This window comes from Staurois parvus, unplaced genomic scaffold (genome assembly GCF_062004578.1).
Source record: "Staurois parvus isolate SC_StPar_1 unplaced genomic scaffold, SC_StPar_1.0 ptg000303l, whole genome shotgun sequence".
NCBI classification, from domain to species: domain Eukaryota; kingdom Metazoa; phylum Chordata; class Amphibia; order Anura; family Ranidae; genus Staurois; species Staurois parvus.
Genome location: NW_028318099.1, coordinates 11,772,629 through 11,795,303, shown reverse-complemented (window position 1 = coordinate 11,795,303; position 22,675 = coordinate 11,772,629). Strand labels below are relative to the sequence as shown.

At 41.4% G+C, this 22,675-nt stretch overlaps 1 protein-coding gene across 8 annotated transcripts in view; it reads left to right on the top strand.

Annotated features, from left to right (window-relative positions):
* ATE1 (arginyltransferase 1) overlaps positions 1-22,675 on the top strand; it is a 136,789-nt gene that overhangs the window by 11,311 nt on the left and 102,803 nt on the right. For all 8 annotated transcript variants that reach the window (XM_089683236.1, XM_089683239.1, XM_089683241.1 and 5 more), the window contains exons 2-5: positions 356-419; positions 4,530-4,592; positions 8,079-8,182; positions 10,120-10,362. In XM_089683236.1, the coding sequence (XP_089539362.1) occupies positions 356-419; positions 4,530-4,592; positions 8,079-8,182; positions 10,120-10,362 (474 nt within the window). The remainder of the gene's footprint in view (positions 1-355; positions 420-4,529; positions 4,593-8,078; positions 8,183-10,119; positions 10,363-22,675) is intronic.

Sequence of the window (22,675 nt, the reverse complement as noted above, 5' to 3'; positions counted from 1 at the left end):
TTAAATTCAGCTGCCTACATTGCAGATCTACAGATTTATTTTCACCGTGTTAAGTTTAAAAGACAATTTTAAAACCCATATTTGAGTATTTGGTGAGAACACACCCCATTGACAAAAGCCAATATCTAAAGTAGCACACAGTTTGAATACTTAACTACATAGAAAAGCATCTGGTATGAAGGAGGTCTTAGAACAATGCCACATGCAGGATTTGTTATATGTCTGCCTCCTTCATTGTATGGGGACTATTTAAAAGTATTCATTTGTCACTCTCAGATTCTGAGATCGCTTCTGTGGATGGATTTATGACTCCAGTACAAATCATTAATTCATTTTCTCCTCCTTGTGCTTGCAGGCATGTGGGCTCACTCCCTCACTGTTCAAGATTACCAGGATCTGATAGACCGAGGATGGAGAAGGTACTTTGGGTGATGGCTTCTTCATCAATCTTTGCTCAATTCCTTTAAAGTAGTTGTATTTGTGCAATATTCTTCCTGCATAATTACATCTTCTAGTGTTCTGCTTTTATGTAGGTATCTGTACATCAGGGTCTGCACTTCCTACCCATCCCACTTCCTGTCTGAGCATACTCCCTAATCTTGTGTTTATGACAAGGATATACTTGGCAGCTTCTCTGCGGTGATACATGACCGCCTGATGGCTCCTCATCTCTCAGGGGATAATTAAAGCAGGCCTGCGTTGTTCATTTTCTGGCCATGTGTTGAACATATTACACAAACATTGACAGGTTTCTTTTTCCCATTGAGGTTGAGAATGCGTGCGCTTATTTCTGGAACGTGACCATGAAATATGCAGAAGAGTAAGAACTACTCCAATGTAATTTTCAGAAAGGGCTTTCCACAACAAACCACAATGCAGAGTATCAGTGACAACAGGCCAAAACATTCAGTGTGATGAGTCCTAAATGACCTGTTGGTTAAAGCTTGTAAGCAGAGAATGTTTTAGAAAAAATGGGTATCATATTAGATCTTTAATGAATAATTTAGTTTTGATGAAAAAAATGGAAATAAGACTCCTAATTAGCAATCAGTAAACTCTGACCTATACCAAATAAAAAAGTAACGCTCTAAGCTCCTGTGAACTTGTTGCCTGCTGACTCAAAAACCAAAAGCAAGGTGCCAATGCTCTGAGTGTGCCCGTCAAGCTCAGCAGAGCGATACATTCAACAAGCGAAAATGGAGCCACACACAGAATGTCAGCCTAGTAATGATTTCGATGAAGGATCGGCTTCAGCCAGTCTCCTTCCATAGCCTTGCCCCTCAGACATGTTTCACCCTCCCACAGGCTTAATCGTATAGATCTCCAGCACTTGTACAATTAAGCCAGTGGGAGGGTGAAACACGTCAGAGGGGGCGTGGCTATGGGAGGAGAGGTTGGCTCTGAAGAAGAGGCAAGTCCTTGAAACGCGTCAGCCGATTGGATGTCTACATTCCCCATTACAGACTGTTACTCAGTGCGGTGTTGACCCAGCTGTTCTTTTATGATGTGCCTTGACTTTATTGTCGTTTGTGAGTACAACACCTATTTTATTTCTTATTAAACATTTTTTATGGTAATGCACTAGGCCTGTGCACCCTCTCTTTGTTCTTTCCTTATTTGGAGGGTGAAACACGTCAGAGGGGGCGTGGCTATGGGAGGAGACTGGCTGAAGCCGATCTTTACCTAGATCATCACTATGCTAAAATTCTGGGTGTGGCTCCATTTTCTCTTGTTGAATGTAAGCACTTAATTACAAAACCTAAAATGGTTTCATGAGAATATGCAGAAATCGCTGAGCATTATCAGTTAACATTCTTCCTCATAGTTTTAAATACATCTGTATGCAGCAGTATACAAACCTATGGCCCACTGATAAACCAGCGCAATGTTGTACTCTGGTTAACCGCATAAAAAGATTCTGCTTCCAGACTTTTTTTTGCTCATTTAATGTTGTATGCATGTAAACATGGTAATGTTTACATGCGTCCGTCATACACGGATCCTTTTGGCCACTACCGCCGCTCGGGCCCAACATATGAATATCAACAATGTGTAGTCAGTGGTGCTTGCAATACTGATTTCGCAATATTGATGTTGTCATGCCTTGAATGAGCTGTCCATAAGGCCATCTGTGCAACCACATGAATAACTCATGTCATGTAAACCACCCCCCTCCTGGAGTCTGAGCTTTCCAGTTAGCACAGAGAGCTTTGCTGGTAGCAGAGATCTAGCACATACTCGCTGATTCCACACAGAGCAAGGGTCCTTCTCTACAGCTTGCTAAAAACAGTAGTTAGCCATCAAAAAAAAAGAAAATTGGGTCCCCTGCAGGTTTATCCATACTAGCACATTATGGCAGACTTACCTGCAAACAGACTCCTCTGGCACAGCGCTATCATGGCTCCTCCTGCGCTTCCATTTTCACCCGATCTTCCTTCCAGGTTTCCGTTTGATTTGGCTGGGCCACGACAACATGACTCCCGCGCTTGGGTGCCTGAGCCACGGCATGGTACTCTGCATTCCAGGGCATGCTGTTTGCTCTGAATGCAAAGCATCACTGTGCAAGTGTGGATGACTTCATCGGCTATTGCCAATGTGATCCTGATTGTAAACTTACCTGTAGGTACAATATAAAAAAGAAAGATACTACCACTTTTTCCTGAAGATGTGCTTCAACAGGATGAGAACACTTTTTTTAGTTTTGATAAAGTGGAGAGGGATTAGAACACCTATCATGTTTTTAAAGCTGTCTGTGCCCCCGCTAGAGAGATTCACACTCCCTATTTGTCACATTTACCATTATCATTGAAAGAAAATCCCAAATTTTAGATTCTCCACAGAACAGGAATAGAGGGGAAATCTTCCAATGGGAACACTAGTTCTGGTGACCCTGGTGATAACTCTCCCTTCCTATTGTGTTTATGGGAAGTGAAGGTAAATCTCCCCAATGGGATACAGAGGGCAAAAGAAACACGTTGGGTTATACTGGAGGGTAATTAACCCTTACTCTATCCAAAATGCAAAAAAGATGTTTTACCTATAGTGCTAATTTTAAATTAAAGGCAAACAAATTAAAACCCATCTCCAATTTAACTTTTAAGCAGTTATAGCAACAGGACGTTTAGACAATTTTGGAAAAAAGGTTTAAACTATATGATGTCCATTTACACACGGATGTTCCGAATGGGTCCACTTGCCCATTTTCAGGTGGACCTGATTGTAAGGTCCATGTGAAAGGGGCCTAAGTCCTCATTCACACCAGACATGCATACAAACTGATGGAAAAAATGCACAGATTATACTTGCAGAGACCCGATTTTACATCAGTTTTCATGTGCATTTCAACACTGCTGTCACGTCAGGTTTTCACACCACAATGTTGCTGTCACATCAATTTTTTTTTCTGAGCAGAAAACTGCATACATGTTACAGGCTTCTGCGCAGATAAAATTCGCACATGATACTAGTGTTGTGGCAAGAACAGGGCACATAGTAAACAATTATTTTCTTTGGGCGCTTGCAGAGATATGTAGAAAAGCGCACGTCTCTGCACATGGTGGGAACGAGGCCTCAAAGTTGATCATTGTAAGCACCTCTGGCATTGTTGTTCTTTTTCCCAAAACCCCTGCAATTGTCACACTTCCTGGACAGCTTGGTCTCCATGTAAATTCGTTTATTTGTTAATTCATTCTATCATTACAGATATTAACACCTTTATGGCTACCAGAATTCAAACATTTTCACTATAACGGTCCTTTAAAATGCAGCTCAGACCTGTCACAGTTGGAAAATATTATGCCCGTGTCCATTTCCCCTGCTGCATCATGTTAAATGAAGTGAAACTAATTAGGGTCTATTCACACCAAATGCGCTGGCATGTGTTGATAAATTCATGGCAGTGGATATACATTGTCAAGGCAATGCATTTCAAGAGTAGCAGTTCACACCAGTGTGTTGCAAGGATGTGCACTGTCTTGCACTGAAAAAAAGTAGAACAGGCCTTAACCAGTTTTTCCACCTAGAACTGATAATTTAGGTTTTGTTTTGGATGAAGATGATCTTTAAAGGAAACCAAAAAGAATATGTAAGCTGCCATTCGTGTCCTTTTTATGAAAGTGTTGGTAACTTGGTGTCTTTGACTTTTTTGAGTCACTGGTCTAGAACAAGCATGCAGCAAGTGAAGTCGGTGGAGTCAGAACTCGTTACAGCTATAGGATTAGCGTGATGATCAGGCAACTGACATTTCCAAAGGTGGAGGGTGGCAGTGAAGTGGATTTCCCACAGTACTTTTCCGTTTCTAATGGGCAGTTGGTGATGTTAGAACATCCACGTCATGGTTTCCAAATAAGTATTGTTTTCCCGTCACTAAATATAGTTGTTTGACAATCTTATCTTCTGCCTGCAGTCATTTACGTTCTTGTTTACTTTGGTTGTTTATGGAATGTTTTTGTTAACAAATAAAGGAAATGGATTTGTTTAGCAGCATTCTTTTGTATCTGATCACAGAGCTTTGTATAACTTTATTTTAGGAGTGGAAAGTATGTGTACAAGCCTTTGATGAATGAGACCTGCTGCCCTCAGTATACCATCAGGTATTTTTTTATTTTCCTTGTTTTTTTTTTATCTTATGTCCTTCTATTTGTATGTCATTACAGACATTAATTAAAGAATGTGGGTTTTATGATTCAGGCTGAAAAATTGAGCAACTCTTGAACACAGGCTTTTCTTAGGCCACCTTAAAGTGGTTTTAAAGGTTGAAGGTGTTTTTCCTTCATGCTTTCTATATATGAAGGTAAAAAACCCTTCTGTGTGCTGCTCCGTCACCCACATCCCCCTTATACTAATCTGAGCCCCCTCTTGATTCAGCGATGTGCACGGGAGCCTCAGCTGTCCCAGATCTCTCTCTCTCCTCATTGGCTGACCCATTCGCTCCCACTGCTGTCAATCATAGCCTGTGAGCCAAAGAGGAGAGAGCAGGGGGCGGGGCCGAGCCATTGCTCTTTGTGCCTTATGGATGCAGAGAGCAGGTCTCGGGAGCGAGCACGCCCCAGTGCTCCCATAGCAATCTGCTTGCTATTGGGGCACTAGTCCTTGGGGAGGAGCGAAAGCGGGGACCCAAGAAAAAGAGCACAGAGCAGGAAAGTATGACATGTTTGTTATTAAAAAAAATAAATAAATAAATAAAGCTTTAGGACTTGTTCACACCATACGTGAATGAAAACTGATGGAAACTGACATGCAGATTTCACTTGCAGAGACATCAATTTTCATGCGCACTTCAATGAGTTTTATACACATTGCAGATTCCTGCACAGAAAATCTGTATTTTTGCATCATGGTGTGAACGAGCGCTAAATGTCACTAAATATATGCAAGTAAAGATATATATTCCCGTGTTCTTGCTGCACTCAGTGTATTTGGTATACAAATATCTATAAAACCTTAGTCAGATTTTCTAAAAGCTTTAGAAAACATTGTTTTTTTTATTTTTGTTTGTTTTACACTTTAGGTATATGTAATGGAGTGTATACCATCACTTGCAGGCGGTTGTTTCTGCTCAAAATCCTCTGTTTGGTCTCCTTCACAGCTGCTGGACTGAGCGGTTGTCTTCCAGTGCTGTGAAGGGTAACCGCAGTAGCTCCCAATCAGGAAATTTATATCACTCTTCCACCCCATCCTGCCTCCTCTGCAACCATTCATAGAACTCTTCTTGGTACACTCCCATGGTGCATCGAATTCTGTGAATGGAGGAAGAAGAGTTACATGACAGCATGTTTACATCACTCTGATGTCTTTTTAAATGAATATCTCATATACTATTTAAGAAGCTATACATTCACTTTAACCACATTACAAGAAAAGTGTTACAAATATGAAATCTGTAGAAGATGTAGCAACAACTAAGGTAGAAGTGCATTTTTGTTGTGTTAGGAAAAGATTTCCAATGCCTTAAAATAGGGTGGAGAGATAGAGAGAAAACAGGTGGCGCACACACCTAGTGCATTATCCAAGGTTTATTGTAGGAATGAAATAATAAAAACATACTCACAGACGAAGCATGTATCTAAAAAGCATAGAAAAATGACAATGGCCACAACGGCGGGCAAGGTGTTCTCACTGTCAGTGCGGTCAAATGGCTGACGCGTTTCGGGGACGAATCCCTTTCCTCAGAGCCGATGACCAACCTCTGATGCTGATGTATGATGTATGGACAGAAAGAGCCTCGCTGTTGTCAACACTGGAACGCACTGAAACGCACATGTCCCTATTTAAATTGAAGAAACAGAGAGGGGAAAAGATGAACTGGAACACGTCAAAAACGCATCGGAACGTGTCAAAAACACGCATCCGGAATGCATCTGGACTGCGTTTCTGTAGTGTGAACCGGTCCTCAAAGTTAGCAGAATCAAGCCAGATGGTTCTGGGGGTAGTGAACAGTAGGAGGTCTGTAACGTTCCTTGCATGGAGTTTGCATGTTCTCCTTGTGCTTATGTGGGTGTCCTCTGTGTACTCCGGTTTCCTCCAACACTCCAAAGACATGCTGGTAGGTTACTTGGCTCCTGTCTAAACTGGCCCTAGTCTGTGTATGTATGAATTTGAGTTGGGGACCTTAGATTTTACGCTCCTTGAGAGTTAGGGACGGATGTGAATGTACAATATATAAAAGTGCTGCTTAAACTGGATGGTGCTTTATAAGTACTTGTAATAAATAAATAATGTGCTAATCTTTCAGTACTGTCATTTATTGACCCGGAACAAGTTTGTAGATCAGAAAATTTAGTCCTTATCTGCATACTTCTTCCAGGACAGTAAATCATAATATTGTAATAACAGGGTCAGTGTGATAGCCAGAAAGCTAGAATGTTAAAGTGTTACTTCCTTCTCACTGCATTTAATTGACAGCAGCAAAAGCCAATGGCAGCTGTGCACAGCGCTAGATCTCTTTTCTCCTCTCTTCCCCTTCACACAGGGAAGGGGGGTACAGAAAGATATAAAACTTTTTTTTACCTTAATGCAAAAATGCATTATGGTAAAAAAACATTTTTAGCTTTAGAAGCACTTTAAAGCGGAGCTCCACCCAAAAGGGGAAGTTCCGCTTTAAGCCTTTGTCCCCTGCTCCCCATTAAGAAGTGGCACCTTTGGGGAGCGGGGGGGGGGGGGGTACCCAAATTTGTCAGGTACCCGCTCCCACTTCTGCTGCGATCGGAAGTGGAAGTTGTGCTCCCTCCACGTAGTCTTCTGGGACAGGTGACAGGTCCCAGAAGACTACGTGGCCATTCACAAAGCGCAGCGCTTCTTGCGCATGCGCAATGGGCACCCAGCTGTGAAGCCGCAAGCTATCACAGTCGGGTACCCACACTGAAGATGCCAGCGCCAGGGAGAGAAGGCGGCCAGTGAAACCAGCGGTGGTGAGGACACTGCTGGACCAAGGGACAGTTAAGTGTCTTTATTTTGAAAATCAGCAGCTACAGTTTTTTTTAGCTGCTGACTTTTTTTTTTTTTTTTCCAGGTGGAACTCCACTTTAAGGAGTGGTAAGCAACAGTAGACTCTGTGTTCTTCATGACAGGTTTCCTTCAGAGTTGACTTTCAAGTGTATATAACCCCAAAGTATTTTTCTTTTTGATAAGGATTACAACCTCGTCTTTTTTTTAATGCTCTCTGTGGCCCTGCTGTGGAAATTTACCAACTCTATTTGTCATGGTGACCATTGTCGTCAAGACTGAAAGTGATGGAAAATCCAAAATTTTGTCACTAGAACAGGAATAGGAGAAAGATTTTCTATTAAAGACACTTGTTTCAGTGGTGACTGTGAGCGGATTCACCTTACTTTAAAAATATTTCTTCCCGTTGTGTTTATGGGACAGGAAGTGAAGATAGATCTCGTGAATGGCAAAAAGCACAGTGACAGGTGTTTAACTATTTCCTACACTGCGAAACTAGAAAATCTATTGGCTTTACATACAGTTTAGGTTATAAAAGATCATACAATCTATTAGCAGGCACTTAGAGGCATCTCAGATAATACCTTTTTTGTCTTTGAGAAATAAAAAATTTATGTATAGCGCTTTCCTTCTAGATTATGTGCTCCAGATTTCCATCCCAACAAATCGCACAAGAAAGTTCTCAAAAGAACGCAGAAATATCTTCAGGCTGGGGAAGTCTCTCGCTCTACAAATGATGGTGAGAACATCAGATTGTCACTGCATTTATTGGAAGCTTTAAATTCAGTTGGTGTGAAGTTTAAATATTTCACAATAGAAGTTCGAGACAAAATAATAAGCTAGGTGTACTAAACTATCCATTCACTTTTTGGAGGTACTATTTTGGAACACCTTAATTGAATTGGATTTATCAAACTCTATTCTCCCGAGAAGCTATTAAGGAGTAGCTGCAAACCAAAGCTCTTGAACTTTTTTTTTTTTTTTGTACTGGCATGGTTCTGATCTAGGAATCCATCTTATATCAGTGGGCTACTGGGGGTGTGTTGAACTGAAAAGTCCCAAACATGAACCCCCAGGAGAAAAATTCCCTTTATTTGCAGGGTAACGTTGATTGGTGACTTAACTCCTTCACTCCACAGTAGCATATACCCCCTTTCCCCTCTCCTGCACTGCTTTGTTTGGCTACCAAGGGAGAAAGAGCCCTGTTCAAGTGCATCAGAGCTGGTTGTCATTTCTGAACAACCTAGGTTACTGGCGCTACACAGGAGGGCAAAGCTAACATGCAGGCATCTGGAGATGTCTGCTAGTGACAGTTTAGAGCCAATAATAATAGCAAACTTTTAAATAGTTTGTTCAAACCAATCTGGTCCAAACAAACTATTTCCTTCACTAACATGAAGCGGCTGTCAGCACTGTATGAACTGTGTGTAGCCTCAGCTACACATACACATCGCTGCTGGCAGTGAACCAGGGACTTTCCGTCTCACTCCCAGAGCAAAGTAGAGTCAGGCTGAATGCTGTTCAGCCATTCACAGTAAGCTTTGTATTTTCAGAATGAATACAAAACTTCCACTGATTGGCTGAGGTGGAGATTGTGACATCATCCTTTCCCCTTAGCCAATCATAGGAAACCTTGTATTCAATCAGAAATTGCAAAGCTGATTTTGTTGCTGTGAGCAGGATGGGAAGTCCCAGTCCCCGCTGACAGAATACAGTGTAGTATACTGTATGTACTTGAACGCTGACAGCTGATGTAAGTGCTAGTGTAGGAAATAGTTTGTGTGGCCCTCATTGGATCCGCCCGGTCCTGCTTTCCATTAACATGCCAGTGAAATGATTAAACAAAGCCTTTCTGTTTTTATTACATATCTTATTTTAGGCCTGGTTCACAGCAATGCGTTTTTTAGTGCTTTTTGCAGAAACGCACTAAAGTCCATTTAATGTGGTTTCCTATGGGAATTCAGATGCTGTGCTTTTGGAATGGGTCAGGGACTTTTTTAAAACGCCAACCGTTGCATTTTTGATTCAATAGACTTCAATGAAAACCCTGCAGAAAACACATGTGCATTTATGCGTTTGTGACACGTTTTGATGTTTTTTTGATGCGTGTTGCGTTTTTAATCTGCCCGGCAACAAGTATGCCAAAAAAGCATAAACGCATCATAAACACTGCAGAAACAGATCAAAAACTGCATAGCTGTGAACCAGGCCTTAGACCCAGTGAGCTCTTCCTTGGGTCTCTTTGATTCTTTATGCAATGTGGACAGATGTTGGCTGACAAGAGGGACCAGCAAGGTGCTGTACATTGCTTCCTGAAAGCAGGAAGCTGTGGTAATGCCCACATGTGATGCTGAGCTTACTCGATCACTAAAAAACTGAAATCCACCAAATGATGGACCAAAAAGGGTGGGCCAGGGACAGTAAATCTGGGGAGGAAAGTGCCAGATGATGCTGGATGTCTTTCACCCAGAAAATGAGGCAGGCTCTATCTGACTTGCTGCAGCTTCTAATTCAGACTGTGAGAAGCTTACAGTGTGAAGTGAAATTAGAGTAAGATTTCAATGCAGGAGAGGAGACTCTACAGCTGTTCGAGATGAAAGGTAAGGATTGGAGTATCTAAGGATTTGCCATTCCTCTACCAGTTGATATTTTTTTTTTTTTTTTTTTTTTTACTAGAAATTTCTGGAGAGCCAATGGATTCACAGGCTGGCAGTCCTATTTCCTTCAAAGTCTGTATCCAGGACAAGGCTGATGTTGCTGAAGAAGACTTGAAACCTTTAAGCACAGAACTAGAGGAGACCGAAGAAGAAAATGACAAAGAATTACACTTGAGCACTGATGGGAAAGTTAATGAAAAACCAGTGGAAGCAGAACAGGGTGCTGAACCTAAGACAGCTTTTTATCCAACTCCCAAACCTGGTAAGTTGTTTTTTTTGTTTTTTTTTGTCATAGAATAATAAGAAAATTAATTTAGAAATCTAAAACAACAATATAATAAAAAAAAGTTAAAGCATTTTACGTTTTTTTTTTTATTTACATTTTTATAGTCACAAGTATTTTGAGTGCACTAAAATAGTTTTTTGAATTTATTTTCTATCTCATTTCTTGAGGCCCTAAAACACCAGGACAGAAATACCCCCCAAGTGACCCTTTTTTGGAAAGTAGACAGTTTGAGGATTTTAGTAAGAGGCATGGCGAGTTTTTTGAAGTTGTAATTTTTTGTCACAAATTTTTGGAAAATTAAGAAATTGAATAAAATTTGTGTTTCGCAGTTTTTAAAAAAATATACTGTCACCAGTGCAGTACAGCGTCATTGTTTGACTTATGACAGTATGTAAACTATATTAAGAAAGAAGGAAAAAAACTGGGACTGGGGAGGGGGAAGGGAAGAGATAATGGGTATAAGTAGGGGAAGAAAGGAAAAGAGAGAAAATAAAGGGAGAGAGGGAGACGGTATGGTGCCATGGTTAAGGGAATACCTATAGAAACAGGAAGTGGACCACAGTCCAGAAAGTCCCTGCAGAGCAGTCAAGTAAATTAAAATAAAATAAATAAAATGGACAACTAAGTAAATATAAAGCAAATAATGAATCCAGATAAATAAATAAATGGGCCGGTAAGGCATGGGTGCTAAGACCATAACTGCATTCTGCTAGGATGCATTTACAACAGTAATGAGCACCAATGAGACTGTAGCCAGGAAGCACAGTTACGAAGAAATTTATTTAGTAAAAGGTGAGCCTTGGCAAACATTTATTCATATGAGACGTGTTAGTTTAAAATATGTATACTTACAGAAAGGTCAGGGGCTAAAGGTTGTTTCCAGTCCCGAGCATGTGTCAGCCTAGCAGCCATAAATAAATGCATGAGCACTGTGTGGAATTCAAAGGGCCAGCATCATGTTGTGGGGATGCTTTTCTTCAGCAGGGACAGGGAAGATGGTCAGAGTTGATGGGAAGATGGATGGAGCCAAGCACAGGGCAATCTTAATAAGAAAATCTGTTAGAGTCTGCAAAAGACTTGAGACTGGGGTGGAGGTTCACCTTCCAGTAGGACAACAACCCTAAACATACAGCCAGAGCTACAATGGAATGGTTTAGATCAAAGCATATTCATGTGTTAGAATGGCCCAGTCAAAGTCCAGTTCTAAATTCAATTGAGAATCTGTGGCAAGATTTGAAAATTGCTGTTCATAGAAGCTCTCCATCCAATCTGACAGAGCTTGAACTATTTTGCAAAGAAGAATGTGCACAAAAGGTGGTTCTACAAAGTATTGATTCAGGAAGGCTGAATACAAATGTACGCCAGACTTTTCAGATATTTATTTGTAAAACATTTTGAAAACCATTTATCATTTTCCTTCCACTTCACAATTATGTGGCACTTTGTGTTGGTCTATCACATAAAATCCCAATAAAATAGATTTATGTTTTTGGTTGTAACATGACAAATGTGGAAAATTTCAAGGGGTATGAATACATATATATATATATATATATATATACAGTTGCAAGAAAAAGTATGTGAACCCCTTGGGATTACGTGGAGTTTTGCATGAATTGGGCATAAAATGTGCTCTGAACGTCATCTAAGTCACAACAATAGAAGAACACAGTCTGCTGAACATAATACTACACAAACATTAGATGTTGCCATGGTTTAATTGCACATAACATGTAAACATTCACAGTGCAGGGAGGAAAAAGTATGTGAACCTTTGGACTTAATAACTGGTTGACCCTCCTTTGGCAGCAATAACCTCAACCAAACGTTTCCTGTAGTTGCCGATCAGACCTGCACAACGATCTGGAGTCATTTTGGATCACTCCTCTTCACAAAACTGTTTCAGTGTAGCAATATTCTTGGGATGTCTGGTGTGAATCGCTCTCTTAAGGTCATGCCACAGCATTTCAATCGGGTTGAGGTCAGGACTCTGACTGGGCCACTCCAGAAGGCGTATTCTGTGCTGTTGCAGCCATTGTTTTGTTGAATTACTTGTACGCTTTGGGTCATTGTCCTGTTGCATCACCCATCCTCTGCGGAGCTTCAGTTGGCGGACAGATGGTTGTACGTTTTCCTGCAAAATGTCTTGATAAACTCTGGAATTCATTTTCCCATCAATGACAACAATCCGTCCAGGCCCTGAGGCAGCAAAGCAGCCCGAAACCATAATGCTCCCTCTGCCATGTTTCACAGTGGGGATGAGGTTTTGATGTTGGTGTGCTGTGCCTTTTTTTCTCCACACATAGTGTTGTGTGTTCTTCCCAAACAACTCAATCTTGGTTTCATCTGTCCACAGTATATTTTGCCAGTAGTGCTGTGGAACATCCAGGTGCTCTTTTGCAAACTTCAAACGTGCTGCAATATTCTTTTTGGACAGCAATGGCTTCCTCCGTGGTGTCCTCCCATGTACTCCATTCTTGTTTAATGTTTTCCTTATTGTAGATGTGTCAACAAAAATGTTAGCATGTGCCAGAGATTCATGTAGGTCTTTAGCTGACACTCTGGGATTCTTCTTTACCTCATGCAGCATTCTGCGCTGTGCTCTTGCAGTCATTTTTACAGGACGACCACGCGCAGGGAGAGTAGCAACAGTGCTAAACTTTCTCCATTTGTAGACAGTCTGTCTTACCATGGACACATGAACATCAAGGCTTTTGGAGATACTTTTGTAACCCTTTCCAGCTTCGTGCAAGTCAATTCTTGATCGTAGGTCTTCTGAGAGCTCTTTTCTGCGAGGCATGGTTCACATCAGACAGTGCTTCTTGAAACCAGTAAACCCAAAACAGGTGTGTGTTTAAGGGCAGGACAGCTGTCAGCAACACATCCAATATCATCACACTGATTGGAGTCAAGGTTGGCTCACTCCTGGCTCCAATTAGCTCTGGGAGAAGTCATTAAGCTAGGGCATCACATACTTTTTCCTCCCTGCACTGTGAATGTTTACACGTTATGTGCAATTAAACCATGGCAACATCTAATGTTTGTGTAGTATTATGTTCAGCAGACTGTGTTCTTCTATTGTTGTGACTTAGATGACGTTCAGAGCACATTTTATGCCCAATTCATGCAAAACTCCACGTAATCCCAAGGGGTTCACATACTTTTTCTTGCAACTGTGTATATATATATATATATATATATATATATTATATATTTTGTTACATAGTCTGGCTGAAAAAAGACAAAAGTTCATCCAGTTCCACCATAAACATAAAAAAAAAGTTATAATCCTACACCCACAGTTGATCCAGAGGAAGGCAAAAAAAAACAGGAAAGCATGATCCAATTGCTCCTGCAGGGGAAAAAAGTCCTTCCTGATCCCCCGAGAGGCAATCGGATATTCTCTGGATCAACTTTACCTATAAATGTTAGTATCCAGTTATATTCTGTATATCCATGAAAGAATCAAGGCCTTTTTAAAGCAATCCACTGAGCTTATCAGAACTAATTCTTGAGGAAGTCTATTCCACATTTTCACAGCTCTTACTCTGAAGAAACCTTTCCGTATTTGGAGATTACATTTCTTTTCCTCCAGACGTAAAGAGTGTCCTCTGTGATGACCTCAGGGTGAATAACTCTACACTGAGTTCACTATGTGAACCACTGATGTACTTATACATGTTGATCATATTCCCCCTTATATCTCATTCTTCGCAGGAGAGAATAAATTCAGTTCCTTTAATCTTTCCTCATAGCTGAGTTCCTCCAAACTCTCAAACTTGGGAGCATGAAATTATGCAACATGTCTTGGCATGCTGACACCTTAAGAGTTCCCTTCACTGGAACTAAGGGGCCAAACCCAGGCCCTGATAAACAACCCCACACCATAACCCCCCCCCCTCCCCCCACCAAACTTTACACTTGGCACAATGCAGTCAGGCAAGTACCGTTCTCCTTGCAACTGCCAAACCCAGACATGTCCATCGGATTGCCAGACCACTTCGTGGCTGAGTTGCTGTTGTTCCCGGTTGCTTCCACTTTGTTATAATACCAATAACAGTTGGAATAATTAGTAGCAAGGAAATTTCATGGATGGACTTATTGCACAGGTGGCAACCTATCATGGTACCATGCTTGAGTTCACTGAGCTCCTGAGAGCGATCTATTCTTTCACAAATGTTTGTAGAAGCAGTTTGCATGTCTAGGTGCTTGATTTTATTTACCTGTGGCCATGGAGGTGATTGGAACACCTGAATCCAATGTTTTGGAGGGGTGTCCCAATACTTTTGGTAATATGGTGTATGTTAAACTCCGGTTACTGTCAGAGACTCTTTTTGCTTTTGTCAAGTATCATCAAACCTGCCTGAAGCTGCTGATCAGAGTCGTACGAGGGTTATAAGCAAGCTTAGACTATTCCTCCATACCTTGCTTGCTTGCTTGTTGACCTTTCTGTGACTCCTTTCATGAAGTCTCAAGGTCATTTCAAAGCATCTCGATTGGATTGAGGTCTGGACTTTAACTCGGCCAGCCAAATCGAAAAATGTTAAAGCTGTTCTGCTGTTGCTTGTTACTGTAATTGATGTAACTGTCCTCTTGTGTTTACACATTTGAATTTATTGTTCCTTCTATAATAGCAAGCTATAGGGTCTCAGAGACAGCAGAGTGGCCCCAAATTCTGCTGGTTACTCTGTCATTCTTTAGGTTTGGGATGTATTTTATGGTGCTGTGGTATTTTTATTGTGAAAATAACCCACAGAGCTGAGCTTTTCTCTCATTAGTTCACAAGACATATCAGAAGTATTGTGTAATATCTATTTGCATGTGTAGTGCAGCAGTTTATTTTTTGGAAAGTAATGGTTTCCTCATTGGTGTGCTTGAGTACCATTCTTTTTAAAATGTATCTAAAACCTAGAACTTTTTCAATGTTTTGAATAAAATAGTGAGGGGTTGGGACCCCTGTTGAGTTTTCACAGCTGTGTTCTCCTATTTTCCCCATTTCTTTAACGTCAAGTAGTTTTTGGAAATCTCAGGATTGTTTTTCTGTTTTCTGTAGGAGTGATACTATAGAGAGTATGATTATGTTGTTTTCCTCACACATGCTGTATTTAGCTATAGATTTATTGACTTAAAAGTAAAATGCACAATAAGCAAAGACGCTTTTCCTGTTGTCTCTTGAAAATTCTTCCAGTTTGGTTGAGTCCCACGCACATATGGCTTCTTTTTATTTTATTGTTTGTACTAGCAGTACCGATGAGTGGGAGTGTTGGGTGGTGTGCACATGATTTAGATCAATGTGTGTGGTTCTGGGGTTGATGTAGCTTTTCATACACCTATACTGCTGTGATGGATGTCCTTAACACATGAAATGTCAGTTCTACATAAAGTTGTATAGATGCAGTGTGAATGAATTAGAAAGTGGATATTCCATCCTAAAATTACATTTGATTGCAGTCTAGTTACGCTCTCTGGCAAATGTGATTTTGTAAAAGTAATGATATTGTTTGTAAATGTTGTTTGCTACTTAGAGTGGTATTAAAGGCATTTTTTAAAATGACAAACATGTTATACTTACCTGCTCTGTGTAATGGTTTTGCACAGATCAGCCCCGATCCTCCTCCTCTTGGGTCTCCCGCCAGCGTTCCTGGCACCTCCCTTCTGCTGAGTTCCCTCAGAGCAAACAGTTTGCTATGGGGGCAACCAAGCAGGCTCGTTCGCAAGCTGCTGCTCACTGTTTCCGTTCACACAATCGGCCCTGCCCTCTCTCTCTCCTGTGATTGAGAGCAGCTGGAGCCATTGGTTCCTGCTGCTGTCTCAGCCAATGAAGAGGGAGAGTCTCCAGAGAGATGAGGCTCTTGTGCAAATTGTTGGATCGCTATAGGGTTCAAGTAAGTATTTGGGGGGGTTGCTGCACACAGAAAGTTTTTTACATTTATGCATAGTCTGCATAAAGGTAAAAGGCCTTGAACTTTTGTTTTGTTTTGGAATCACTATTCTCTATTATTGATCTGTCTAGAGGCCCCTATATTCTTTCCTCATAAACATCAAACTGGCTGTGTCATTGTAAACTGAGGTTGTATGCTTAGTCTCTGAAACAGCATTGTCACCCTCAGATGTTTATCAGGAGGGAACAATGTACTCTTTGCTACAAATACAAGTAGAAACATGAACTACCACACAGTTTGGTTTTATATGTTTCTGCAGCTGCCACATGGTTTGGAGACACAATTTAAAGTGTATAGTCAAAATGTAAAATTATGTCTTCATTTCCACATTGTATTTCAATTATTTCTAGCCTACTGCTATTATTCTCAGTTATCTTGAAGTATGTATATGTTAATTGTGAAGAATCCCCACACATTTGCTTTGTTGAATTCTGTGACACATATTCATTATGCTCTGTGCATAGGCCCAGCTGTGTGACACATTTCACAGAGCCTGCCTGCTGTCAGCTGACATCACAGAGCTGCTGCAGGCAACAATATTGTCGGGATCCTCCCAGATGACTGATTGACAGCTCTGGTTCTCAGAGCCAACTGCATTCGCCCCTTCTCCAACCTGGTGCTCCAGTGAGTGATGGGGGAGATGAACAGAGAGTGCTGATTGACAGTTACCGCTCTCAACTCTGAGAAGACTTAAAGCTGAGCAATCAGCTTGCATGTGATCGGTCAGTTCTTGAGCTTTGAGCAAGGCAGGGGACAGCTGCAGAATCACACCCATGCTGCAGCATTGCAGCGAGTAGGTATTCTTTTACATACCCCATACAACCCTTTAAAAACACTATATTTTTTTTTTTTTTTTTTGGTCCATTGAGAGATACAGAAGTCATATACTGTCACCTCTTGGAGAACTGCACACTGCCAAACAAAATGATCTGTAAGCCAGCCTAGGATAATCCCAACATGCCTCAGTTTTTTTATATTGTCATAAGAAAGACCACTTTTCTTCAGCTTTGCTGGGAAACATTTACTTTTGCTAGTTTTTTTGCTTTATTTAATTGTTTCTTCAAGATTCCACGCTACATCGCTGCTAGAGCTGGTCTTTACACTGCCAGCTATCTTGATTTACCTTTCCTCATTCTTTTAAAAAGCTGACCAGACAGAGCACCAGGAGTTAGCTTGTTGTTTACTCTACTGGGCAACTTTTAAGTTTCGCGCTTTATGCCACTTTTACTGCAAAAAAAAAAGGCACTGCTGAGGGACTGAGCGCTGCCATAATTTGTTGGGTAGGGTGGTGCGCCATTCAGCATGGAATGAGACATATTGAACTCTGATCTCTGGTTTGTTCCTACTGCCCATCTGCAATGACTTTGGTCACCTCCAGTAATCTGTTCTAAATTTTGTGTGTACCCAAGGCTGTGCCTCATATCCTGAACTTTGCTGCTTCACCACCAACCGGTTGCAACATGTTTTTATCTAGACACGGGAAACTTTTCTGCTCTGAGCATTGGAAGCGCCTTAACGGGTCCTGGATTAAACATCACAATTCCCCGTCCCCCAATCCCCACTGTGAACCTGTCAGTGACCCACCTCAACAAGAAAACCACTAGGTCAGTAGAGAGTGTTCTTACGTTTAAAGATTCCACTGACCAGCAGCTATAATTCCTCTTTAAAACCTAGTTTTTACTGGCATGCACCCAGTGCTTCGCTACATTCTAGCTTTGATATTAATCTATCAAACTGTGGCAATAAGTTAAATTCCGCAACCTGACCTTTTTCTGATAGAGTGCGTGGCACAGCTTCAGATGACATGGCCTGCTGGTACCATCTAAGCTTGTATCCCATATGGGTCTGTTCTCCATATAAATTTGCAAAGCATTTTAAGGTGCTTGTTCTCTTCAGTCTTACCCTTGACATTGTTATCAAGGATATCGCTAGAGGTCAGAACATTTGCCTGCCCCAGTGTAAGTAGCCTAAGGAAAAGCTGAGTTTCATCTCTCTCCTGGAGCAAACATGACCAGGCCCTTTTTAAACCCAGTTCTTCAGTCATCCGCAAGATTGGTAGCAAGAAACCTGCTAAACCTTCAGAGAAGCCTTCAGCTGAAACATGCACCCCCACTTTGGGAATTTTGTTATCCCTTGTGGGCTCTTGACTAGTTTGCCCATCAGGCATTTGGGTGAAGAAACTACCCCTTTGGATTTGCAAACTAATCTGTCACCTCTGAACTACCACTGCTCCTTTGGGGCTCTTCTGAACCCAGAAATTCCTTCTCTGCCCCATGTACCTGTTTAGCCACAGGACCTTTTCTAATTTTAGCCACTGTTCTGTTCTTCAGTGCAATTGTTTTGTCTCCCCTGGGGCACATGAGGCTATCAGTTGGTCCTGATAGCCTTTGAAACCAACACCACTTCCCTCCCCAGAGGGATCTTTGACCTGTATGGCTATATGGGACAAGCTCTTGCAGATCATTGTCTCATGCACACCTAGTGTTCCTCAGGTTGTTTGCTTCAGTGTCTTTTCATGGCTTCCCTATTCTGGGACACTCAGATGACCTCCTGTGGAGATATCAATCACCATGGAGCTTAGAGGACAACACCTCTCTAATGTGCCTCATACCCCCTAGATTCAGATGAGTCCTGCTTCATCAGGATTTGGTGCTGGAAACTGCTCATCACCTGCAGACAGTTTATCCTAGTCTTTAGTTAAGGAGTCTACAGCATATTCTTCCCTTTTTAAGTCAGGGAGTTAACCTTTTTTCAACCATTGCAGTAGAGGCAGGTGTTGAGGGGCCTCGCTGTTTGAGGTATCCCTTATTTCTTTTTGGTCTACCTCCACCCTCCCATCTTCCCACTTTGGGAAGATCTTGTCATTGGAGAATTCTTATCTACTGGACATCAGGATAGATGGGTTATTTCAGGCAGGAGTTTAGTCCCCTGCTATATCAAATCTGTTCCCTTCAATATTTATTGAGATCTACCTGCTATTCCCTGCCTAATCCTTCTATAGCTGTAATATACCTTCCCATTAACCATGCTGATTCCAGGGGAATAAACTTTGTCTATGTTCACGCCTTGGAGTTACTTCTGAATTAGCCGTTTTTAGCATTCTTCTAGATGGTCCTCTCTCTGGCAAGGTAGATGTCTGTCCTGGTAATTTCTCCAGACATGCACCACCCACCTTCTCTCGTGGACTTTAAGAACAGGTGAACTGAGTCTTAGGCCTTCCCTAGCTTATAGAAACTCTGGTATTCCCTTACCAGGACAACCTTCAGTTCCTTGGTTGGATCCAAATCCTTGGATAGGTATTCCTTCTCCGTGCTACTCAAACTTAGGCTGTGAGTCTTTGCTTTTTGGGAAATTTTTGTTCTGTTCCAACTCTTGGATGGATAAGATTGACCAATACTATGGTATTGTCAATTGTTAGGTTACCTTCAATGGTGTATCTTCCTCACTAGTGAGTACCCTTGTCTTCTGGCATAAGGCTTTATTCCCATGCTATTACCACCTGGTCTTGTCCTCTTTTACCAGGTTGAGCCTCATGCAGTGATGGGTTCATCCTTTGACAGTTCTTGGGATGCATGCATTCCCCAGGTTTGTTCACATTTGCCCAGGTAATGCTGATTGCTGTTACTCATCCCCCAGTTGGACTGCTTTTGGACTTCCCAGAAGTATATGACTCCCTGAATCACTAGATGGATGAGAAAGAAAATAGGGTTGTACACGCCTTAAAATATTTTTCTTGAAGTCCATTGAGGGATACAGTTTCCACCACTCTGTGTATAATTATGCTGTGGTACTGCTTGCTACAAACTTTGGCATGCGTGGGAATAGCGGGGGGTTTATCCTGGGCTCGCCCACTGTTTTCTTTGTTTGCAAGTGTCCAGTCCTCTACTAGGCATAGAATAACTGACACTATGGTGTCCGAATCTGAAACGGAGATGAGCTGTGATCCTGAGGATAGCTGCTGATCTCAGTACATTAGTGGTTTCTGAAGCAGATGATCAGTGGAGAACATATGCTCTGCTGATCTTTTTCAGCACACAGAGAATCTTTCATTGACAGAAACAGTTTATGAAGGTGCGATGTCAGCCCTTTACTGGTGATCTGTGTGAAAATTCTCCCTCCCAGATTCTCCAGCCCAGAGATGGAGAATCGGGGAGAGAAGAGTGAATCCCGGAAGAACTGAGGAGGAAGATTATTAACTTCCTTCTTCCTCAGTCAGAGCCCCCAAGACAGTGGAAAAGCCCCTCTGCCTTTCACAACCCCAGATCGGGTAGAGCAAGTTTTATATTTGTGTGTGTGGTGTTGTTTTGTGTGTGTGTGTGTGTGTGTGTGTGTAGTGTAGTGTAGTGTAGTGTAGTAAGGTACTGAGCAGTCTTCTCTGATAGAGCCACCAACTAAGCAGCAGTTAATTTACCGCTACTTAATAAACTGTGTGCTTCACTGATTTTACTGTAATCTCGCAAGATTACAGTAACAGCAGCCGTTTTCTAGAGTTCAAAGAGTTTGCAGATCGCTTCACTCCTCTTTAGGAGAAATGATCTACACCACTTCGTATACAGGCATTCAGAGGAGAGCTGTTTCCTCTAAGAATGCTAGAGAACTGAGCAGCGGTAATTTACCGCTGCATGATAAATGGACACCTATAGGACTTCCTGTGACCCTCTATGGACTTCAAGAAAAGTATTTTACGGTGAGCACAAAAGTACAAAAATCCTGTTTTTTAAATTTATTAAACCAAACAGAGTGTTTGTTTGAATTTTTCCAGATCCAAAACTAACAAAGAAGGTTATGGCCAGGTTTACACTTTACCCCTTATAGTACCTATGTTCTGATGAGGCGGGTCTTTCCATATCAGTGTATATTATAGAATAGACCTTACTTTCTGTAGATCTCTTCTGTCTATGTCCTTTTGTTCCTTTAACACATCAGACATATTCACTGGTCTTGTAGCATAAATAAGTTCTGCTATGACACAGGTACCATTAGCTTTTAGGGGCAAACTTTTCCTTGCTTTCCGTCCAGACACAAAATAATATGGGTTAGGTAGGACTTTTGCCCCGACATTTTTTAATTCCGACATCAATAATTCCTTTACAGATATATTATATTTATTTACATCACTATCTATATAAGTGTCATTACACTCGTCTGGTAAATCAAAAGCCTTTAATGATTGCTTCAAGGTTTTATTAAAACAATTGGAGCAGTCATCTTTGCACCGACACATAGTCTGATTCAATATATTATAACACCCATTTAATACAACTTGGATCTCACCTGGCTCCTGGTAATAATCTGTGATACCTACCCTAGTTGTACCATTTAAGGTGATACCTATTCCTTTTCCTGATATACCCTGGATTAGCAGATCTTCCTTGACCGCCTTCCCTTGGTGCACATTTAATGTACTACTTGTAGACATATTTACTAACAAAGCATGATATAAATCAGGACTTGTCACCGCCATAGCAATTATGGGCTTGTGACTCAGACTAGGGGGAATCGTAGTACATATCCAACAGTCTGAGAGATTAAATTGGTTAGAGATCACCTCATGCATTTGAATCATCCTATTCAGAAAGGTTTGGCTCTCCACATTCATCAGGCCTAGGATTAATATCATCAGGATACCCTGCCATGCTCTCATCTTCCTCCTCCACAGATGACTTTATTCTGAAACTGAAAGGGACATAATTAATGTTTTTCCCTCAGCACCGCCTGTCAAGTTCAGGGGCCCCCCTCCGAGGCCTCATCCCTTAAGCTAGCCTGGTTGCTCAGGTACCACGACCTTATGCATGTGTTTGCAATGTGATGCATGCACCCAAGCCTCCTTGCCCTCCAGCTTTTACAGCTGTTGGGGTCACCAGTACCACTTGATGGGGTCCTGTGCACCTGGGCTCAAGACCTCTCCTCCTCTGGTGCTTTTTAAGCATCACCCAGTCACCTGGTTGCAACTTATGTGTCCCTTCAAGATCATCTGGATCTGGAAGTGAGGCATAGATTTTATTATGCAACTGATTATGGTTTTTCTGTAAGCCTATTACATACTCAGTGAGTGTACCGTAGGATTTGGTTGATGCCTATGGATAGTACAAACCTGTCTTTGGCACTGATCCAAAAAGTATCTCATAAGGAGATAACCTTTCTTTCTGTTTAGGAGTGGTTCTTAAAGAAAACAATGCAATTGGTAATCCTTTGTAACCAATTCAATCCTCTCTCAGCTTTAATTTTTCCCAGCTTTGCTTTTAACAACCCATTATATGTTTCTACCTTGCCACTTGGAGCTGGGTTGTATGGTGTATGCAAGTGTTGTTCTATGTTAAAAGATGCCAGTATTTCCTTCATTACTT